The sequence below is a fragment of the Haemaphysalis longicornis genome, unplaced genomic scaffold (assembly GCF_048455015.1).
Source record: "Haemaphysalis longicornis isolate Haplotype H1 unplaced genomic scaffold, Haemaphysalis longicornis Haplotype H1 scaffold_13, whole genome shotgun sequence".
Classification (NCBI taxonomy): Eukaryota; Metazoa; Arthropoda; class Arachnida; order Ixodida; family Ixodidae; genus Haemaphysalis; species Haemaphysalis longicornis.
The window spans coordinates 12325854-12349111 of NW_027526233.1; the positions used below are offsets into that span (position 1 = coordinate 12325854).

The 23258-nt window shown below is 46.6% G+C and overlaps 1 protein-coding gene across 1 annotated transcript; it reads right to left on the minus strand.

Moving 5' to 3' along the window:
- Nucleotides 1-19529: 19529 nt before the first annotated feature.
- LOC144164446 (uncharacterized) lies at nucleotides 19530-20225 on the minus strand. The gene is made up of 3 exons (XM_077694984.1): nucleotides 20166-20225; nucleotides 19731-19937; nucleotides 19530-19625 (listed from the first exon to the last, which is right to left on the minus strand). Exons 1-3 carry the CDS (start codon nucleotides 20223-20225, stop codon nucleotides 19530-19532), a joined length of 363 nt encoding a protein of 120 aa, XP_077551110.1.
- Nucleotides 20226-23258: the final 3033 nt, after the last annotated feature.

Consider the following 23258-nt stretch of genomic DNA (forward strand, 5'->3'; position numbering starts at 1 on the left):
CATACCTAACCGCACGCCAGTTACTTTTGCCAATAATAAACACCAGATATTGACCACCACCATTTACAAGCCAGTGTGTGTTAATTTCGGAAATATTCAACGTAAGTACGACGGTAATGCAGAATTATACTCGGTGATCATCACACGACAAAGAGTCGTCTTGTCGTGAGGTGAGCGCCCGCAAACATTCATCTGCTACATATATCCTCTGCGAGCAGCGCGCTGACGGGCTTAGAATATAATGGGCGTCCGCGACTAAACGTTTCTTCGAAATATCGTCACATGGCTCAGGGAGCCTGCAGAATAAAGGAGAAACTGAAATCAGTGGGCCTTATCACATACCTCACTCTTCCAAGGACACCTTTCATCGCTTGTGAACTGCCTACCCTGCATACTTCCAGAAATGCGTTCGCCGAACGATCAGCTGTTCGTTGAAGTCGAAAAACAAAACGACAGTGGACGAGAGATTTGTGTGTGTGATTACTAAAACGTTCATTTCTAGATTCCTCTCCGCATTTGTACACAGCGTCCTCCTCGCCTACCCACACCTATGTCTCGCGAAATGGCAGTGAATTTCGCGTATACTAGTTGGTCTGGTGAGCCCTACCTGGCTTAAGTTTCGACGAGCGTCTTTATCATGTCAGAAGCTGCACTGTTTTTTTTTCTTCATTTCCGTTAGAGCAATTATGTTTCTTCCGCATTGCACAGCATGTATTTTTCAATGGTTTTATATTAGATTGCCTTGGTTCTTGCTATAAGGCGTATGTGGGCACATATTTAACGACGTACAGGCTTGAAATATACTTAACATTTTCGCATGGTTCATATTCTTATGAAAGGCATAAGTTATTGTCCGGGATTGGCTAATCACATCCCCGAAACATATTTTTCTGCGACGTATATATTCTAAACGAAGCCGCAGTCGTTGTCCACGTTGCAAAATGAAGCCAACCTCTCACTCTGCAAGTATCAGGTCTAAACGAGGCGACACTAGAATTCACTTGTGCGTGACGTACTTGAAGGTGAGAGGGGTGATATGCTGCTAACGTCGCCGACGCTCGGAAAAGCGGCGACGATGCGCGCAGAACCGCGTACCCGGGTAGCTCTTGCAGGCGATCGCGTGCTCTACGAAGACGCAGTTGCTTTTAAGTGACCTAAACGTACTCTTTGCTTATAGTCGTCACCATAAGATTTTTTTTCGGGCGCGGAAAGGCGAAAAGAAGCGATACAGCACCAGAACACATCACGAACCCGTATCAGCCACGCAGCGCACATCCCGTCAACGCCGCGGAGAAGCGGCGGCAGGCGGCGCAGCGATCGCGAAGCTCGAGGCGTATATAAAACATACCGTGGCACACAGTATACAGAAGATTATTAATAGCCTTGTGTCATTTTTAGAGGCTAATAACATGAATTAACAATGAGCTTGTCAGAATAACAGACCTCGGGGATACTAACAACCGTTGTGATAAAATGGGCAGTATTGTGCGGAAGGAACATCATAAGCCACCCTTCGGCTTCTTAACAACTAGCGCATTAAATTCAAGAGAGAATCCAAACGGTCAAAATGGGAAGAGGGAGTAGACAATTGGCTCAAGAGATTGGGTACCACTCTGCACCAGTCCTTCACTACAATAAGAGATTGCCTTGGTATCTGTGCAGTGGCAAAATTTAGCAGTTTAAGTTGCATTTTCAGAAACTGGGGCACAGTTGGAAAGCCCCTATTCTTGGCAGGTGGTGTATAAATGTGGCTTGGTTTATCGTTAAACACTGTCAATGGACACAGTAGGAGCAAAAAAACAAAAAAAAATTGAAGTTTGAGTACTTTCAAAGTTCTTCCTTGGATTTGAATATGGGGGATGGTAGTCTGTACAAAATATTTTTAACCCTTTCTCTGTCGGGTGTTTCTGGCCATGACGCACCACCAGTGTCGGCTTGGTTTCTGGAATATCGGGGCAGCAGCATAGTGATTTATTTGACTATGATAGTGTCTCGAACGTAACGTGTCGAAAGGAGAGTGTGTGGGTGAGAAATCGCCTGTCTTTCAGATATTTTGAGTTTGCCGTGCAGGAGAACGATCGCTCTTGTTTGCAGTCGCACTCATGGAGGGAGCACTTTCAGCAGCCCACACAATGTGCAGAACTGACGCGTTGAGAAATTATGATGGAAGATAGAGATAAAAGGAGGATACAGCATTGATACAACCACCTCACGCAATTGAGTCATGTTTCGCTCTATTCGAGAGGATAATGTGCGCGGGGAAAACCTGGCGCAACGTAGCAGATGCGGGAACAGAGTAATAATAAAAAAAACATAGGAACCCATTACGGATGGCACAACAGCCCTCGCAGGTGTGCCGCTTGGTCACTCATCCAGACAGTACAGCGCACGGAGCGACCAAGCCCCCCCCCCCCCCCCCCCCCCTGCAACGGAGGGTGGATGCGGTCGCTCCATGCTCTTCAATATACAGTGAGAGAATTAGCGACAGAAAATACGAGCTACTAGAAAGATTCGACAGATGGCGCGAACAATCCAGGCGCATCAGCTGCACGTTATGGCGCGAATTCTTGAACACAAAATAGAGAACGTACTGGTACGTCAGTGACACTGCAGAGGGGAAATGTGAAAACCTACCGGTGCGTCAGTGACAGTGAAAGGGTTAATTGTAAATTAAAATTAAAATTTAAACAGAGACCAAAATGATTTGGGACCTTTGCAGTTATTTAGCAAGAGGTGTCTTGCTTACAAAGGACATTCAGTATTGAACAAATTAAGATTCGTGTTACTGCATTTCAGCCAGAGGAGGTGCCACCAGCCACTGCAACATCTCATCTTGAGGCTACACCAGCCACTGAGCCACTCCATCCGGACAACACTGAGGAACTTTTTGTAGTCAGCAATGGAAAGGCAGCTGTTTGGCCCCAAATATGATTTATTCTGCATATTTCGTACTCTAATTTTGCGTGGACAGCATTTCTTAAACGGGTGCTCTTACAAATACTCCTGGATGTTTTGTATTCTTGCAAAGTTCAGTTGTGTGGCAAACTAATTTTTCTAAAAGATTTTGTTTAACATCAATAAAGTGTAAATATATTTATAAAAAATTGTAGGATATAAAATCTTTTTAAACGGTGCACGGCTACAGTCATGTAGGTTAGCTAGCACATTAAAGTGTTACAGGCGCGGCTAAAGTTCTCATTGTTTAATTATAAATCAACCGGCACAATGCACCAGTACAGGTCTGTGTTAACTGTTGAAGTGACGGGAAACTTATTTTTGGTGCTTTACTTGTTCTAATAATCGCGTCATTGTTAATTAGCTAACTGTAGTGTCTTAAACTAGACCTATTGCATAATCATTAGTAAACGTTCATCTAGGTTACCTTTGAGACATGCTTAAATGAAGTAAGTTGTACCAGAGTCCTTGAATGCTTCTCTGGTCATAAAACTCCCGGCCAAGTTTCGTACGCGGGCAAAGGCTACCGCGAGGGGCGCCACCGCACATCGGAGGGCATCGGGCGGCCGCCGCTGCTCTGCAGCCAGACCGGCCGGCAGGAGCGCAGTAGCAGCATGCCCGTTCGCACCGACTTTTTTCGCCACTCACAAAATGACAAGTCCATTTGAGCGGCCCACGACACGTAAACCGAAAGCGCACAGCTGATATGGCGGCGAGCGTCTGCTTTATCTTACTCCGTGGTCTGGACCCTGCCAAACGGGCTCTGACCACGCCCCCGGCTGCCCTGCCATCAACACCAGCGCGCGGCGCGGCAGCGTACGAAGCTCTCCCATAGCGTGATGGCGCAGTTTCATGACCAGAAAGGAATTGAAGGACTTTGGTTGTACCAATGCATATGAAGCACATAATCATAGTATTGTCCAGTAAATTCGTTTCAGTGATAAAGCGCACTGCTCAGATAATTAAGTGGTTTTGTGCGTTGTGTGGCAAGCTAGTCAACATTGCCATGTCCTTTCTTGAAAGGCAGATTTCTTAAATTCATGCTATATACAGTTAAACTTCGATGTAAAGAACTTCGATGAAACAATACCCTGGAAGTATCGAACCACACAATTTTTTGTAACTTCAAGTATATGCACACCATGTATTTTCACCCCCTGTTTAACGAAGTCCCGTTTGCCGAAATTTTAATGTAACGAAGTTTTATCTTGAACTAGGCACAGAATTTTAGTTCTAGAAGAGGATTTCGGGAGACGCAAGTGCCGAAACGGGGTCTCAATAAAATGCGAGCGGCAACACTGGCCGCCCAATGCCGCGGATGCAGCGAGCCACGGAGTCTGTGAGCACGCTCCTCACATGCAAGCTGCGTGGCGTGCATACACGGCTGGTGCACTGTTTCTGTTTTTGTCGAAGATTAATAGCCTACGCAGGCATCATCATGAACCACATGGGGCGTTTCCTGCACGGACACCACTCGCGTGATGCGGTCAGCTGCAGCGACCGCTTCTAACCTCTCGCTGAAACGCAACTCGAGGGGCAAATGAGAGGGGCATGTGAGAAAAAAAGCAAATAACGGGGACGACATTTTCACTGTAAAACTTCATAAGCGCCGCTTACGAAAGCACCCATCAAATATCTTCTGCGGTAATAGGCCTAATAGTCTCAAGCGGGGCCGCCGGCACCACATTCCGCTGCTTTGCCCTTCGTTTGAGTTCGCTCATGCTTGTTGGGTTCCATCGTTCTAGCAAGCATTTGTGAATTTTTAAGAGCCTTGCGCGCTCGTTTTTTTGCGCTCTGCCTCGGCCAGAAAGCGACTCGAATTGTGCAGATTTTTTGGGGGTGACGGCTGCGCGCGGCAGTGGGAAGAACCTGACCAGTTTCACAAATGGGAAGGCGTGCACCCTATGGTGGTAACGTCGAGGCGCTCGGGGATGCCAGCTGGCCTCGCCAGAGACAATTTGGCTTACCACTGCGGAGGATATTTGATGGCTGCTTTCCTAACGGGCGAGGAGAAGTATTGGAGTGAAAATTTCGCCCATGTTATCCGCTTTTGTTCTCGCATGCTTTTGCTTTTGCATTTGCTTCTGGAGTGGCGTTTCAGCGAGCGGTTAGAAGCATCGCATGGGTGGTCTCCGCGGCTGCGTCAGCTCGTGTGTGGCTTGCAGGGTGCGTTTTTGCGTGCAGAAAACGCCCCATGCGGTTCACGCTGATGCCCGCGTAAGCGATTAATCTCCAACAGAAACAGTGTGCCAGCCATGTATGCGCACCACGTTTTCGTTTGCAGGAAATGCCTCATGCGATGGCCACTTCATTATAACCACGAATTCAATGTAGTAAAATTTCGATGTAACGAAGTAAATTGCCAATGGTACCGAATTCGTTACATCGAGGTTTGAATGTAGTTCAGGTCACTGATAGCCCCGCACGGGGCACCTTGAGTAATCTTGGTGACGGTACTGGCGATACCGCGGACCCCGAGCCCCCCAACATAAGCTGTGACCTACCGTGGTGATGTGTTTTTAAGGTGAAGGGTAGAAACCTCTAACGGTGGCCGTCGGAGCCTTGGTCAACCTCCAGCCGATGGGCTCCCTGCTCTGGTCTCCCTGCCTGTCTACCAGGCAGGGAGCTCCGGGACCTCTTTGACTACCAGGGTAAGGTTAAAGGAGAAAGTACCCCCGTCTCCCTGCTTTCCAATGTATCATATGGCTTTTTCCAAACCCCCCCCCCCAAACGTGATCGGCCCCCGTAAAGGGGCCGCATCGATGTTTCGTTTCTTCCTTTGCAATCGATCTCTCTCCCAAAGCCTGATAATTTCTCGCGGTTTTTGATCATGGAATCTGTTGACAAGACAAAGCCCATCACTTCCCAGTCTGTGTTTCTAATCTCCAAGTTTCATGAAAGCCTTACCAGAAAGTCGTACAAGGCTAAGAAACTCACAACGGGAGAAGTTTTGATAGAAGTAGAAAACAAACAACAATCTTCTAACCTCCTCAAGCAAACGCGCTTGATCTTAATGTTGACATCAAGATCACGCCCCATCGCAGCCTCAATAGCTGCCAGGGCGTGATCTATGATCGGGATCTAATGAATGAGACTGAAGCAGATCTGCTCGAGGGCCTCCGAGATGAGGGCGTGACCGCACTGAGGCGAATCACCATACGTCGAAATGATGAAATAATTTCAACCAAGCATATAATCTTGACACTTGACCGCTGTAATCTTCCTGAGTCGGTCAAGGAAGGTTTCTTGAGACGTTCAATCCGACCCTACGTGCCGAACCCACGCCGCTGTTTCAAGTGTCAGCGGTTTGGGCACGGCACAACCTCTTGTCGTGGTAAATTGACGTGCGCAAAATGTGCAGCACATGATCATCTAACAGACATTTGTAAATCCGAGAACTTCACCTGTGCGAGCTGTCAGGGACCACACGCTGCCTATTCTAGGAGCTGTGAAAAGTTCAAACAGGAAAAACAGATAATTGCCTTGAAAGACAACGAAAACATCACCTTCCCAGAGGCGCGGAAGAGGTTCGCCTCTTTCCCTCTGGGGAGGTACGCCGACGCAGCTCGCCGGGGGGCGGAGCCGCGTCTTGTTTCGGTGGGGACCCAGTACCGCGAGTCGGACTTGGTCCCGCCCACGCCGGCGCCCCCCCCCCCCCCCCCCTGCGTTGCCCCGGGCAGCCCAACCAGCCTCTACACCGCTCGCTCATCCAGCAGCGGTTGTGGTGGCAACAACGTCTGTTGGGGATGCCGCTGCATCCACTGCTTCCTCTCCACCGGCCCAAAGCACACGCAAGGGCACGCAGGAGATGGAGGCAGTCGCAGCGACCCCCTGCGCCGCCTCAGTGCCTGTGCTCCCCACGCCTTCGGCACTGGAAGCGCAGGCAAAGAACACCCGAAAGGGTACCACGTCAAGGGGGCTCAGTCCGCTGGGCACCCCCTTGCCTTCAGATGACGACATGGACGTCGAGCCCTTCCAGCTTTCATCTCAACGAAAGGAACGAGCTGCGACGTCCAGGTCAGTAGAGAAGGCAGAAAAGCCCCTCCCAATAGTACAAACCCCGAAAGACCCTACATAAACAGTCACACTCTAGTAGCTCTGAACACATAATAACGGGAAGAGAAAACATTGTTCAGTGGAATTGCAGAGGCCTTCTGAATAATCTTGACGACGTGCATGAGATTCTGCATGCCAACCAGCCAAGTTTAATGTGTGTCCAGGAAACACATCTGAATTCCAAACACACAAATTTCTTGAATAGTTACCTGGTATACAGGAAAGACAGGGATGGTTGCACACACTCTTCTGGCGGTGTGGCCATTATTGCCCGCAAATCCTTAGCATGCCACCCTGTCACCTTGAACACCGTCCTTGAGGCTGTAGCCGTCCACACAATATTATATAATAGGTTGATAGCGGTATGCTCCATCTACATCTCTCCTGATCTTGCACTTCTGAGCTCTGACTTTGGGCGCTGGTCGACCAGCTTCCTGAACCATACATCCTAACAGGCGACTTCAATGCACACAATTTTTTGGGGGGCTCTTCTCGCACGGATGCCCGAGGTCGCCTGATGGAGAAGTTTTTAACATCCTCTGGAGCATGCCTTTTAAACAAGAAACAGTCTACATACCATAACATAGGACACAATACATACTCAAATCTTGACTTGGCTATTGGTTCAGCAATTCTCTTTCCATGTCTTGAGTGGGGTGTGGGCACTGACCCATATGGCAGTGACCACTTCCCCACCTCACTAACATATACAGGTAAAGGCCCATGCAGTCCATCTTCCCACAACAGGTTCAACGAAGCAAGAGCTAACTGGAATACATTTACAGAGACATCCAAACTACACCACACATCCATAGGACACCTACACATTGAAGAAGCTACCCAAATGCTCACGGCGCACATCCTCGACGCCGCCGAAAAGTCCATTCCCCACGCCTCTGGTACCCCACGCAACCAGAGGAGGCCGTAGTGGAATGAGGACTGTAGGCGGGCGGCGCGAGAGGCCCAGAACAAGGCGTGGGGTATCCTCCGTCGGTACCCCACGTCAGGTAACCTTATTTTGTTCAAACGGGCCAAGGCGTTAGGAAAACGTGTGCGCCGTGAGGCAAAACGAGAGTTGGCACACCTTCTTAACAACCATAAACTCTTACACAGACACACACAAAGTCTGGACACGAATACGAAAACTAAAAGGACAACAGACACACAGCCTGCCCCTGGTTAGTACAACAGGGGACACACTGGAAGACCAGGAACAGGGGACACACTGGAAGACAACACTTCGAAAACGAGTCCAATTCAGCACACTACACAAACACTTTCATGAAACCGAAAACGTCAGTAGAAAAGAATTCCCTGCGTGATAACAACAAGTCGCACACTTCTTACAATTCTCCTTTTTCAATTCATGAGCTGAAGGTTGGTCTGAGCACAAGTAAGCCTTCAGCTCCAGGTGCAGACAAAATCACATACCCAATTGTGGTGGCTTTCCTGTAGGAAGGAAAGGACCCTTCCCGTCCCGCTAGCTATCGGCCCATCGCCCTCACAAGCTGCCTGTGCAAGCTCCTCGAGAAGATGATAACCAGGAGACCCGTGTACTTTTTTGACTACAATGGCCTTCTCGAGAGCTGCCAGGCAGGCTTCAGGGCGGGGCCCCGGTCCACCAACGACCAACCCGCCGCGCTCGAGTTTTATATAAAGGATGCTTTCCTCCACAAACATTATTGTATGACGGTATTCTTTGATCTGGAAAAAGCATACGATACCGCGTGGCGGTATGGCATCCTAAGCGACCTCAAGTCCTTTGGCATAACAGGTAACATGATGAACACGCTTGCCAGCTACTTGTCTCAGAACCTTTCGTGTGCGAGTTGGAATTGCACTCTCTAGGGTTCATGTGCAAAAAAACGGCGTGCCGCAAGTTGGACTTTTAAGTTGCACCCTTTTTACTGTGAAAATGAATTCTCTTCGGAAGGCGCTACCACCATCAATTTCATGTTCAATTTATGTAGACGACGTTCAACTCTCTTTCAAATCGTGTAACTTGTCTATCTGCGAGCGGCATGTCCAGCTTGGTGTGAACAAGCTTGCCGGCTGCGCAGATAGCAACGGTTTTAAATTTAATCCAGGAAAGTGCACTTGTGTTTTGTTTTCCAAGAGGCGTGGCGTTCGGCCGGATCCAGACATTCAACTCCACGGTGTCTCTATTCCTGTAAAAAGGAACACAAGTTCTTAGGTATTATCTTTGACGAAAAGCTCACATTCATCCCACACATAAAACAACTAAAACATAAATGCTTAAAAACACTGACTATCCAGAAGGCTCTCTTGCCCATTTCTTTTGGTGCTGACAAACAACTTCTTTTACGTGTGTTTACCAGCCTAATAGGTTCACGATTGGGCTATGGTCAGCCACTAAAACATCCCTCAGAATGCTTGACCCTGTCCTTCATCTAGGGCTCCGCTTGGCGTGTAGCGCCTTCCGAACTAGTCCGGTCGAAACCCTGTATGTAGAGTGCAATAAATGGAACCTACAACGTCAGCGAGCATACACAGACCTCCTTTATGCCTTTAAAATTTCATTCATGCCACATCATCCTTTTAAATAAGTTTTTCATGAGTAATCTATGACTGAACTCCCTTTAAATCGACCATCGTTATCTGCGCCCTTCTCTTACAGAGTTAGAGAGGAAGCGTCAGAGCTTGCTGTCTCCTTTTTAGATACCATCCAAAGTTATGTAACAGATTTCATAGCACCATGGCATCTCCGCCCTCTGTCATGCGACCCATCATTCACAAATGTAGATAAAAACCGAGCTCCCACATGTGCAATTCTGCAGAACTCCTTGTATTTGCAGCAGAAGTACCAATGTTCTGAATTTTATACGGACGCCTCTAAAACTTCTACCTCGGTGTCCTGCACGGCGCATGGGCCCGGCCCTAGTGTCACTAGAACTCTTAACAGTAATACAAGTACCTTTACGGCAGAGGCTTATGGTGTACTTCTGGTTGTTAATCATATCCTTCAAAGCCACATCCCACAATTCGTTATATATACGGATTCTCTCAGTGTTGTGCGGGCGTTGTCGTCAACAAAGTCTTCAAAAAATCACGTTATCAATTTAATAGTCAAGGGTATTATGTCTGTGTATGTCCACAAATTTGAACTAGTCCTTTGCTGGGTCCCTGGCCACTGTGGTATAACCGGGAACGAAGCAGCGGACCGAATGGCTGCTGCTGCTACATTCTCGAATACAGTAGACATAACATCATTACCCTACCCTGACGTTAAACCACACATCAGACAACAACTTCGAAAAACATTGCAAATACACTGGAGTGAACAAACAGACAACAAGTTACACGTAAAAAAACCACACTTGGGACCATACACCACCGACACACGCAATAGATACTCTGAAGTCGCCTTGGCCAGATTACGGATAAGGCACAGTCATGCAACGCACTCGCACCTTCTCACTGGATCTCCAAGACCTCTGTGCAGCTGGTGCGGAGAGGGCCTATCTGTAGTGCACATACTAATCACATGCAAGGCGCTTCACACAACACGACACAAACACTTGAGAGAACTCTACGGACAACATATCCCACTACATCCATCGCTGTTTCTAGGTGACGAAGCCATTGTTTCTGTGAAACATGTGTTTGAGTATTTGTGAGACATGAAGTTTTGAAACCTCATTTCCTATCACGCATAATCAAATCTGGCCCTATACACCAGCCATCACCATTATCTTTAACTGATTTTACTATGTTCCGTTGACACGTTTACCTACCTTTTTGTGGTAACCACTTCACTTCATTAAATAAACTTTATTCTGGCGCTCTTTGCCCTTAGTCGGCCTTGCGCTATAAAAACCCAACCATCATCATCATCAGGTCACTGATAGGCCATCGTTCCTTTGAAATTTCTTGAAACGTTTGTTGTAGGAAACGGAAGCTAGTTAGGTTATGATGCATTTTGGCATTAATTTATCACCCGTTGACAGAAATTGCAGAATTCATTTAACCCTGCATGAGGACTGAACTTCTTGATTGTGGAATTTAGCCAACCGTTAATTAAAATTTTCCTAACCACTTCCCAAGCATTCAGGCCTCTATAATAATTGCTCAAGGGACCCTGCAGCACTCACCATCGACTACTCGGCATCTATTTTGGGGTAAGCTGGAGTCTCAGCAATCTCCTCCCGCAAGAATTATGAAAATTGTTTACTATCACCAAACCTACATGCAATGAGAAATCGCGCATAATCGTTACCTCTCAACTCACCCGTGGACAGACAACACGACGAAAGCTGCGCGCTCTCTCCCGGAGAGGGGGCCAGCTTGCGGCGTTCTCTTCGGTAGCCTTCGATAGATTACAGGCTGAGGAGTTTTCGTTTTTTCTCTGCAACGTGAAGGGTCTATTTCTAGCTTGGTGCAACAAAAAAGCAGGCATTGCTGCCTGCTCGCAAGCGCGTTCATGCTGGTAGGGCGTTCCTGAAGCAATAAATAACTGTTTTGGAGTGGTCTGGTTGATAGAGAAGTATTGATTCAAATTCTGCGCGCACTCAAAAGACAAAAGAAACGTCAAAACCGTTCATACAGGTTCCAGCATAAAAGAGGTTGCTGCACAGCTCTGACAACAGTGGATCGTCACGTGAAATGCTAGAAATAAGCCACGAAGTTGAGCAGCAAAAACCAATAGGACAGCCACCGCACAAATGACGTCACATCGGCTGTGCCAGTGGTGCATAATGAGGGAAATTAAAAACAGCGCGTTTGGTTTTTTCGCGCCTTTTACAGCGATTTGCGTGCTCACCGCTTCACGTGCACGTGTATTATTTGGCTCAGGCATTCCTGGCAATGCAATCTAAACATTGCGGAGGTTTATTGCACTGCTCAAAGAACATTGCAGGGTCCCTTGTTAATGTTAATTGTAATTGCTCATGCAAAACATTGTTTTTTTTCTCTCTTTTATTTCCCCCACTCAGGTTCCAGTTGCCCCTGGTTTGTTCATCAGTTCTGACCGGTGGGAGTGGCTCAACATATCCAAAACTGACAGCCTGTTTGTGCGGGACACCGTTCGGACGCTCTGGAAACCAGAGGCACTAAAAGACAGGAGTGTGACCGGAAAGCCCTGCATGGCCAAACTGAAGGCAGGTGCCTAGGGGAAGAAAGAGCTGACGCCTGAAAAACGTGGTGCCTCTGAAGTGAGTCTGTTGGCTTAAATTACAAGCACGCATCCATACAAGCTGCAAGTGAATTCTCATAGGTTGTGCATGTATTTTTGTCTGCTGTAACATGTTCACCGAGTACATCATCTAGCGTGATTGGTTTAGGAGCGGAGTTCTGTAGGCCGGCCCACTTAAAATATTACAGTGAATCACAGAAGGCTTTGCTAAAAACTTTAGTAAATCCAGAAGCCACTACTACTTAGTTCCTAAAAAGCTTTTATAAACAGCACAAACAGTGGGGGATGTTCACGTGCACCCTCTAAATACACGTTCTCTGCTCCCTTCGTTTTTCCATTTTGTGCAGGTGCCTAGGGTTACTTCATCAAACACCACCAAAGTGAAGCTCCCACAGAGAAGCGCCTTAAGGCATTCAATGAATATGTTGCAAACCTGCTGCGGGACCTGAAATAAAAGGGAAAAAGCAGCAGCTTCCAAGTACTCTTTTGCGTATACAACTGGGCAAAGTGTACAACTGGGTATACAACTGGGCACAACAGTGCACATGCACAGCACAATATCAACACCTGCACATTTAACGCTTGTATGACACGCACACATCGAATACATATTGTCGCTCACCCCAGGGAAATATGTACGATAAACTTAAACGACACGGCTTGCAACGATCAGACTTGTACGCTGAGCTACTACGATGATCTCCTATGATGTCTCAATGATATCGTAAACGCCTATGATATCATTCACCTTACGATCTGTCTCAATGATATCGTAGAAGCCTATATTATCATTCACCTTACGATCCTATAACCTCGTATACAAGTTATCGTTTATTTGTCGTTTGATTTTTTTCAGTAGGGAAAGGAAAAGAATGGAGAAGAGGGCAGGAAAGGGCGACAGCCTGATTCTCCCCAGGACGGCTCAGACCGGGGGCACCGTCTGCGAGAAGTGGGGGCCAAAGTGACGTGTTTCTGCTGGCAGGAGGGCTTTAACGTCCAAAACCCTGGCTTTTGCTCATTCAACAGCATACCCTTTTCCTTAGACACGGGTAAGGCACGCACAGCAGGGCCGTGGTTGGGTTCATCCCACATGTGCTCGGGTCCGTGATATTGCAAATACCAAATGGCTACAGCTGTAGGCCCACCTGCGGAGCTCGGGGCCGGGGTGGCGCTACTCACAATACACCTTGATTAGCCTAGGTCCTTCCTTGAGTGTTGTACACCAATCATTAACGTATCAATGCCGTACGCTCACTTAATTCTATCGGGTCTGGGTCCCCCCCCCCCAGGTGCTGTAGTAAAAGTTAATCAAGCCGTGCAAAGAAAGCGCGCAACGGACGCGAAGCAGCGCCACCCCAGGCCCAAAACAACTGTCGCTAAAGCAGACAATAAAGCCGTCCCGCCGACCCACCCGTCGGTGCGAGCAGTCAGCTGCGTGAGGGGAACGCTTCTTAATACAGCCCAATCGCCGCGCTAGCTACACTGTGCTCCGTGAGTGGAAAGCGCCCTCTCCATCCCCAGCCGTACTGGAAGTTTCTTGTCCCGCACGCCATGAAAGAACCGTTGGCAGATGGAGGTAGAAGGCTTTGCTTGAAAATGACAGAAGCTTACACGAACACGTAAGACTTGAACATAGCGAAGCTGTGCGCAACTCTGATAACCATCAAGAAGGTTCAAGTCGACAATTGCAGCCTATATCGTTCTTCGCTGCCGCAACGACGATCACTCCAAAATTGTAGGTATAAGTTTGAGCTTCTTTCTTCTTTTTGTTTGGAAAGGATAATAAATGGACATCACTTTGGAGGGGTATACATTATGAGGCATTTTGCTCGTTCCGAGCGAGTGTTGTCAGAATTACGGCAAACGCCGGAGGCTTTCTGGTTCCCAGAAACTATTTCCCTGATTACGGGTAACGCTGGAGTTTTTTTGGCCAATCTTGGCCGATTTTTCTCACGGGTATTCCTGTGTTCATAAACGTGCTCTAGGAACGCTGGGTGATCACCCTGAGTCCCGCACACGCAAGCGCTTGGCATTTTCGCGGTATTTTTGACACCATACTCAAAGAATTACGATTTATAAAACACCTTTGCTGTGAAAACTACTATGGCGCATGCGGCGTTTTGCTACCGGTAAATGTTTCACACATTGAACATCTAGCTTCACGGTGAGTATCCTACTGGCCCATTCATTGCACCCGAATAAAATAAGACAGGCAGCTTTCAATTAGTTTTCAAACGCTTTCAATTAGCTTTCAAAAGCAAAATCACATTTAACCCAGAAACGGGTGTACGTCGTAGGCTACCACGCCATCTCTATGGCGATTGTTTAAGCCGGGGCCACGTAGAAAAAGCAAGTTTGTCATTGGAACATTGAGATAAACTAAAAGCAAACAAGAAAGAAATAGGTTAAAGTGCGCATTGATTATAGCCCAAAGACTACTTCTAAACAAAAGTTTTGAACTGCGAGAATTAGAGCCGGACTGTCCAGTGTGATGAAGTTTATTGGCTAAGGATGTGATTTGAGGGTGAACCATGGCCGACGGGGTACTTCGATGGCGGAGGAAGACCAGGAGTAACAGCGGTGGTAAAAACATTTTCAGATTTTGGACCACGGGCCAGATCGTAAATTTTTTATATTTATCAAACCGGGATAACATTAAGATAAGAGTCTCGTTTTCTTTATCAATAAGTTTCTGATGTTCATTTTAACATGGCAAACGCTGCGCGCTGCCTTAAGCAATTCAGGAAGCTCAAAGATACGTGGTCACTATTGCTTCTAGGTCCCTGTACTTTGGCGCACGGGCGCTAAAAGCCAGATTCTTCCTACTATTTTTAAGTGCAGAGCCCTTCAGGTGCTCGCCTTGCTCGCTCGCTCGACCGAAGTACATAGAGCACCAACGCGGCGTTCCGGGGTAACGGTGTTGTTCGCGCATACCCAAGAGGCTTCGAAAGCCAAGCGGTTTATAGTCATAAGCGTTCGAAACTCATGAAACGCTATCGCTTGTCATCCATCTTCCCTTTGTTTAACGCAAAAAAAAACTAGAGATATATTCGAAGAAAAATACACGTAACTAATCGGGCGCGCCAGCGTTCCTTTAGTGAAGGACGTCCGTTGGGTTGGTTTTTACGATAGAAACGCAAAATGTGGCAGTGCAACGGCGTCACGTGCGGGTAGAAAAGTACAAACAGAACAGAACTCACGCTGGCGCAGTTTCAGGTAGGGGGCGCGCGAGCACTGCGAAGGCGGGAAATTGAAATTGCATTTGGTGGTAACAGTGAGCGGAAAACGGCGGTACAGCCCGTTATGGCGAACCACTCCCTGCACTTCCGACAGCTTTCCCATTCAGTGGAACGGAGTCAATTTTTTAACGGCACAGCTGTACAGGCCGGCACAAATCCATCTGTAGTAGACAAAAACGCCGACCCACCCGTGGCCACCACCCGGCATCGTAAAAGGATGGCGCGTGGCCTTACGCCATAAGAGGAGCTCCCGCCACCGTCATCGTCATCGTGTAGCGACCGGCATGCCATGAGTCCGCCGTACCGAAGACGATGACGACGAGTCTGTCCAGCCGTCCCTTTCCAATCCACCCGTTGAGACCGCCACCGGACCAAGTGATGAAGAAGTGGAGGTCTACCGCGGCGAGCACTCACTATACAAAGGACTCCCCGTACGCGGCTATCCTGTTGGAGGACGGTCGACAACGACAACGAATGGGATGACGACGATTGCTACTGAATAAGACACCCAACTTACTTTAATGTACTTTGTTTTAAGAGTGAAATCCAAAACGTCTTTTCACTGCTGGGGTCCGCCCGCTCCCTCTCTACTGGGACCACTGTAAGTGTGGGGAGAAGTTTGGTCGAGCACCAGCTCTGCCTTGCACCACTATATGAAAGCTTTCCGCCATGTGTTCGAATATATAACTTTTACACTAGCCCTGTTTCCTACCTTTTTCTAGCTAGTGAAAAAGTTGTATTTTCTGCGCCCAACAAGCTTTCCGCCATGTGTTCGCAAATACAACTTTTACACTAGCTCTCTTTCCTCTATTTTTCTAGCTAGTGCAAAAGTTGTATTTTCTGCGCCTAACAAGCTTTCCGCCATGTGTTCGAGAGTTAACTAAATCAAAACAACTATGAAGTCTTGCTCTGTAAAGCACGATAACCGTTTTGTAGAATGCGTCTGAGGCGTTGTCTATTAAGTTTCGCGGTCCTGTGGGAAAACTTGCGTAGGCCAAACGGAACCATTCCTGAATGAAAGATTAAAAGAACATAAGTACAACGTACATAGGTCGATTAGTGCCCACTTAGGTATCCACGGTCGGGATTACCGCGGCTGCGCCCCAATCTTTCATAAAACTTAGGTCATTCAAGCACAAAGATAAAATAACTAGAGAAAATATTCAAGCCACAGAAATAGTGCGCCGAAAATAAAAATGCGTGAGCGTACCCTCGTTGTCCCTCTCGCAAAGAGAGAATAATTTTCTACTAGTAGTAGTATGTGGGTGTTTATGGTGCAAGGGCCGCCAAGGCCAAAGAGCGCCAAGATAATATTTAGCGGTCCTTCGCCGTCATTTTAGTGTCTAAAATGTGTATGGTATGAGTATGAACCTATTATATAAAAGAGCTTAATATATGGGTGTAAGGGGCCCTGATATTAAAAATATGAAGATGGTCATAATGGCAGATGAGGATGACCATGATGGGTGCATAACCATCGGTAGCTCTCTTAATGGTGAGAGATCCGAAAGTTACACGTGGTACGGGATGAGATTTAAAAATCGGCTTCAGCGATATATGATAATACACGTTTGTTCGTGACCACTGCTTCGTCACCTAAAATAAAGAGGGATAAAGTGGAATTCTGTACTTGTACAAATCAGGGAAGTGTCCCTGTCTCACATCGTTTAGGATTTGCATTCGATTAATATGTGTAGTACTGAAAGCCGCTCGGCACATCTGCTGCAGACTGGGGGTAATGAACCAGTTAGGAGATATGAATGTGTGCCATGTGTATGGCCTATTCGAAGCCTGCACATGGATGTTTCATTGAACCTATTTTGTTCGTGTGTCATGTATTTGCCTATCTGTGGTATTATTGTGTGTAGTTTATTGTGTGTTTGTTCATCCCAGTGTTGTTGCCAGCGTTCGCGGAGACGTGTTGGTATTACTGGTTTCATGTCCTCGTATGGTACCTGTGAGATTTTGACATCACTGCGCAAAGCGGCCAGTGCACCATTTTTCTCAGCGATCTCGTTTCCTCGTATACCACAGTGCCCTGGAACCCAGCATACTATTATCTTCAGCCCTAGAGCATGTGCTGTCACCATTTCCTGACTGACTCTGTTCATGATAACATAGCCACTATGCTTTCGTGAGTGTAGTGAGCTGACGACGCTCAGAGAATCTGTAAAAATAATTGATTGCTGTGTTTTTGTTCGTGTAATGTGCTGTAGTTTTAGAAGAATTCCATGTGCTTGTGCCGTAAAAATTCCAGAATTTACATTCATCCTTTTTACACTGCAAAAGTTAGGGCCATGTGCAGCCCATGAAACAGCAGTAGCACTTTTCGAGCCATCTGTATAGAAAGCGTTGTACTGGTGGTGCTTGTATGTGTAGAAAATGTTGTACAATTAGCTCTCTTGGTGCATTCCTCTTAACGATTTCTCTAAAGGAAAGGTCGCAGGCAAATGATGACACATCCCAGGGTGCAGTGAGGTCTGTTACACTGGTTTTATAGAGTTCATTTAAAGATATTCCTAGTTCTTCAGCTTGTCTTCTCACTCGCAAAGCGAAAAGCAGAGAAAGTGAAGTACGGTTTGAAAACGGGCTCATAGTAGATGTGTCTTTGATAATAGTGTTAAACGGATTCCTTATATTTGAAAACATCTTAAAGCATATGTTAGGGCCGTAAACAAGCGCTGGTACTCCAAACACCACCGGTTACACTCTATATACAAACTCTCAGCGTGGCTTGTATGGAAAGCGCCAGACGCAAGACGGAGCCCGAGGTGTAGAACTGGGTCTAACATTTTTAAAGCAGTTTTGCTGGCTGAGCCATATACCACGCTTCCACAGTCCATGCGGGACCTAACCAAGCTGGTAAAAACATGCAAGAGACACTCCTTATCTGCACCATAGGACTGATGAGACAGGACTTTCAGTATGTTTAATGTTTTTAAGCATTTAATTTGGTCTTCTTTAAATGTGATATAAACTTCAGTCTTTCATCACGGACAAGGCCCAGAAACTTGTGTTCATTTGAGACAGCTAGTGGTAGTCCATTTAAAGTAAGGTCAGGTTCAAGACAGAGCCCACGACGTTTTGAGAACAGGATACAGGTACTTTTCTGTGGGTTTAATTTAAAGCCATTCTCTTCAGTCCATTTAGAGAGTTTATTTATACCTAGTTGAATCTGCCTTTCACACATTGAGAGGTTGCACGACTTGTAACTAATTTGTACATCGTCAACGTACATGGAGCATGATATTGAAGGTGGTAACGACTTTCTAAGCGTATTCATTTTTATAATAAATAAAGTATAGCTCAATACTCCATCCTGAGGAACCGCATTTTCTTGTACAGACACTCTGGGGAGTGCCATCCCAATTCTTACACGAATTGTCTGTTCTGACAAGTATTCTTCTATCGTGTTAAGCATATTTCCTGATATACCAATAGACTTGAGGTCACGAAGAATGCCGTAGCGCCAAGTAGTATCGTATGCCTTCTAAAGTAAAAAAATACAGAGACAATATTGTTTATGTATGCAGGCATCTTTACCATATGACTCAAACGCTACCAGCTGGTCTGTTGTGCATCTACCTGACCGAAATCCTGCCTGGCAGTTATCCAGGATGCCATTATACTCAAGGAAATATGTCAGTCTTCTATTTATCCTTTCCTCAAATACCTTACATAGACAGCTGGTGAGGGCAATTGGCCGGTAGCTTGTTGGGAGCGAGTCATCTTTCCCTTCCTTCAGTATAGCCACTACAATTGCCTCTCTCCAAGAGGTAGGGAAGCGCCCGAGGCAAAAATTTGAAGTGGGACCACTGTAAAGTGGGATATCGAACAGGGACCACTTGGCAAGTGGTCCCTCTTCGATATCCCACTTCAAAGCGGTCCCACTTTAAAGTGGTCCCACTTGGCGAGTGGTCCCTGTTCGATATCCCACTTCAAAGCGGTCCCACTTTAAAGTGGTCCCGCTTTAAAGTGGTCCCACTTCACAGCAGGTACACAAAAAACATTCTTGCTCACAGGTTTACGGGTTGCACAGTTTATTCACAGTTGCGTCATGCAGTTCGCGCACAAGTTGAGTGAAGTCGAGTACAAGTTGAGTGAACCTCACGGCTTCTGTGCTGAGGTTACAGCTTCTTCTTGAAGCTTTTGCGAAGGTCTTGTATTTTTTGTGAAAGGATAGTGCCGATGTTGTGTACCGTATCCTTCACAGGCAAGCCTGTCTGTGCGCCCCAGTGCGTCATTGTTTCTTTAAAAAAATAAAAAGCATCATCAGGCCCCCATTTGCATGTAAACACGCACAAGCCCACACAAAAAAGTGCAGCCACCTTTTCCGGGCTCAGCTGCTTGCGAGCCACAGCCCCGTCTTTCTTCAGGTCTTTCGGGGCCGACTTGCCACCATACGTGCGCTCCGTGAGGCCCTCCCTACCCCAAATCGCCTGGGCCATGTCTTTGGCCACCAGGGCTGGCTTCTTGTTAGCGAAAACCTTTTCCGCCTGCCGAATGCCTATATTAAGGCCCGCCTTCACATGATACTGTGAAAGAAACAGTATGAAAGCAAAACATGATTACTATTGAATAAATTGTGATTCCAAAATCAATATGAAACTATTGCAAGCTTACCCTGTAGCACCTCCGACGTCACTGAAAGCGGCATGCCCAGCCACCTGAGGATCCACTGAAAGAATGGTTTGGTCGTAAGAATCCTTATCAAAATTTTCAGAAGTTTAGGGTGTAGGCACGCTTCATTAGCCAAAATTTACCTGTAGCCCGTGGCTCGTCCACGGGCGCTGCTGTGGCAGCACCGCTTCTGGCCAGGGCATTGTGGACGGCTGTGGGCGCAGCACGTTCAGGCGTGCTCTGCACCTCTCGTGGACTGGCAAGACTGGGGCCGGCTTCAGCTGCTGTAGGTGCAGGCAGGCGCACCTCTTGTGCACTGGGCCCTGAAACGCAAGTGCTAGCACTTGAACTGAGCGCTTGAATAAAACACTGGACGAGAGCACAACAGTAATGAACTTGCAACTTCAAACTTCCTCAGGAATACCCGGATATTAATCAAAAATAGCTTAAAGACAATCCCAATTCACATAAAGTACGGACAAGCAGTGTTTTCTACGGTCAACTTTCTTATTTACCATAGTGGAACCACTAAAACTCAGTTCATTAAAGCAAAACACACATCTCTAGCTCTCCATGGGAGCGTTAAATTTTGTCAAAAGGAAAAGAAAACCCGAGTCACTTCATATTAAATCAACTGAACGGTACACAGCCGCAGTTTAATGGACCTTATTTACGCTCATCTTAAAGGGACACTGAAGTGGTATGTAAACATTGCGGGATTACTTGCGCAAATTGTAGCCCGGAGTCCCCAGGCCATGTTACGACCACTCTTGGCGCGTTTACGCGATTTAATTTAGTAGAAAAAGTATTTCGAAAATGCTGTCCTCCTCTCTTTACGCTCGCCCATTTTCTGCGACGTTTTCGTGTGACGTCGCGAGGAGGCGAGCTCGCAATTGGCTACGCTACTGCACGGCTCCCCGGCCTTCAGACAGAGTCACTCAGCCCAGCGTTTCGTCCGCCGGCCGCCGACGGGTCGTTGCAATTCGTTCGCTCAGTTGAAGCGAAGCCAGGACACGTTTGTGAATAGAAGAATGGGACTTTCTTTACTTGGTTAGTTTGTACACTGTATCTAGCTCCAAGGTCGCTTCACACAAGCGCTGCACAAGCGCACATGCGACGCTTCGCTGGCTGTTAGGGCAGTAGGAATATATAAGGCCTCTTGAAGGCGGGAGAAGAGTCAGCGAAGTCAATATAGGTACTAAGGAAATAAAATCAACTGATATTTTTACCGTACAGCGTAAAAATAGGGTGTGGGAAGCACTTTTTTTTCTCTGGGCGAACAAGCACAGCGGTCAGCAGCACGACTACGCATCTGTGAACGCTTTTCCGTCTACGAAACGCAATTGCTAGACGTCAGCTATTGTGGAAACTCGGGCGACGCTTACTGCACGAGCGAAATACAACAAATAGTCACCTAAGCTGCTTGAAATGCCAAAACTAAATAAAAGTGTAAACTGGTTGTACAGTATATACCCTATATTACCAAGGGCTGAGGAGCCCGTCCCGTAGGCGAGTGGTCTGAGGCGCTAGGTATGTAGCCGCAAGGGCTTTGCAAGTCACGAGTTCGAGTCCCCGCGGGTACGTGATTTTTTTTTAAGTTAACTTTATCGTTTTCTGCCGATGTTTTCTACATTGAGTTCCCCTTTTTTTGGGCCGCAACGTTCATGGCTCCACGAACTAGTTCACAGAACGCGCGCAGGCTGGCACTGGCGCGCTAGCGAGTTCTCGTTGGCGTGCTGTTGCCATAAGCACCAACTGCTTGCGGGCAGTGGGCACAGTGCAGAATGAACAGACCCTTGGCCTGGTGCGAACAAGCTTTTTACGCTACAGGCATGAGTGAGGCAAGCTCCAAATATGGGGGAAAAGCGCGTGACATTTGGGCGTCTGCGGGCACGCGGAGGGCGTCCATGCACTGCGTAGGCCTCGGCTAGTGAATGCTACGATTCCAAGCCGTCCTGGGAGGCTTATCTTTATGCATTTTTACAGCTGACAACATGGGAGAAGCGCGGTACGATGATTACTGAGTTATTGAGAATGCCCATCCAACAACGCCACCAGTTGTGTTTTACAGAACCAAAACCAAAACCGAAACTTGTTTGGTTGCTCACCTTGGGCATCGTCCAATCACGGTGCCCGCTCTTCCCAACGTCACAGCTTTAGTTGGTGCGGCCGCCGCAAACCGCGCATGGTAGTTTTTCTTCTTTCGCGCTTTGTAAAATAATTACCGATTTGTCAACCGGATAAACGATGAAAAGTGTGCTAATTTGAGCCAGTCTACGCAGTGCAAGCAAAAACAGGAGCTTGACAAATTCACTTCAGTGTCCCTTTAACTAAATCTTGCAACCTAAATTATAACTGTCACCAAGCAAGCTGCAATTTATAACGTGAAGGTACTGCACCAGGCCAATCCTTAAGTTTGTATTTGAATATCACACACTTGTGCCAGTCTCACTACAACTGTTAAAGCAAACGTACCACTGTTGGCACAAAGTGCTGCTGCTGGTCTAACTGAAGGCTCCTTCGCCTCCTCCCAGTGATTCTCAGGAAAGGGGCCTTTAAGTAATATCAGAAAAATGGTTAGGGGAACACAAAAGGGCCAAATTGAAAGGCCTCACCAGGATGATTATGACCAGGTGGAAGCTTCTCCTTTTGGGCTTCCAGCGCCTGGACAACTAAAAAAATGAAAAAGGTCCTTGAACATCCGTGGAAACATAAAATTAAAAGCTATTACGAAAAGCGTATTTCTTCGCAATTCCTGTTTGTCAAGCAAGAATACATATATTTTGCAGTTTGTACCACAGTTTGAGGTACAATAAATTTTTATTACATTTTCATTTATATATATATATATATATATATATATATATATATATATATATATATATATGTATATATATATATATATATATATATATATATATATATATATATATATATATATATATATATATATACATATATATATATATATATATACAGAAAGAAAGCCGGCAGTCTACAACGCCAAAGAAGGCATAGGGGAGTGGTTAGACGTTTTTTTTTACCGTTATTGACGTTACATTATTTTTTTTTTATTAAATACGTGAGAAAGGCGTGGGTTCGGTCCCCACTCTGGGCGCGTGTTGTTCTTTCTTTCTTTCTCACGTAATTAATAATAAAAAAATAATGTAACGTCAATAACGGTAAAAAAAAAACCTCTAACCACTCCCCTATGCCTTCTTTGGCGTTGTAGACTG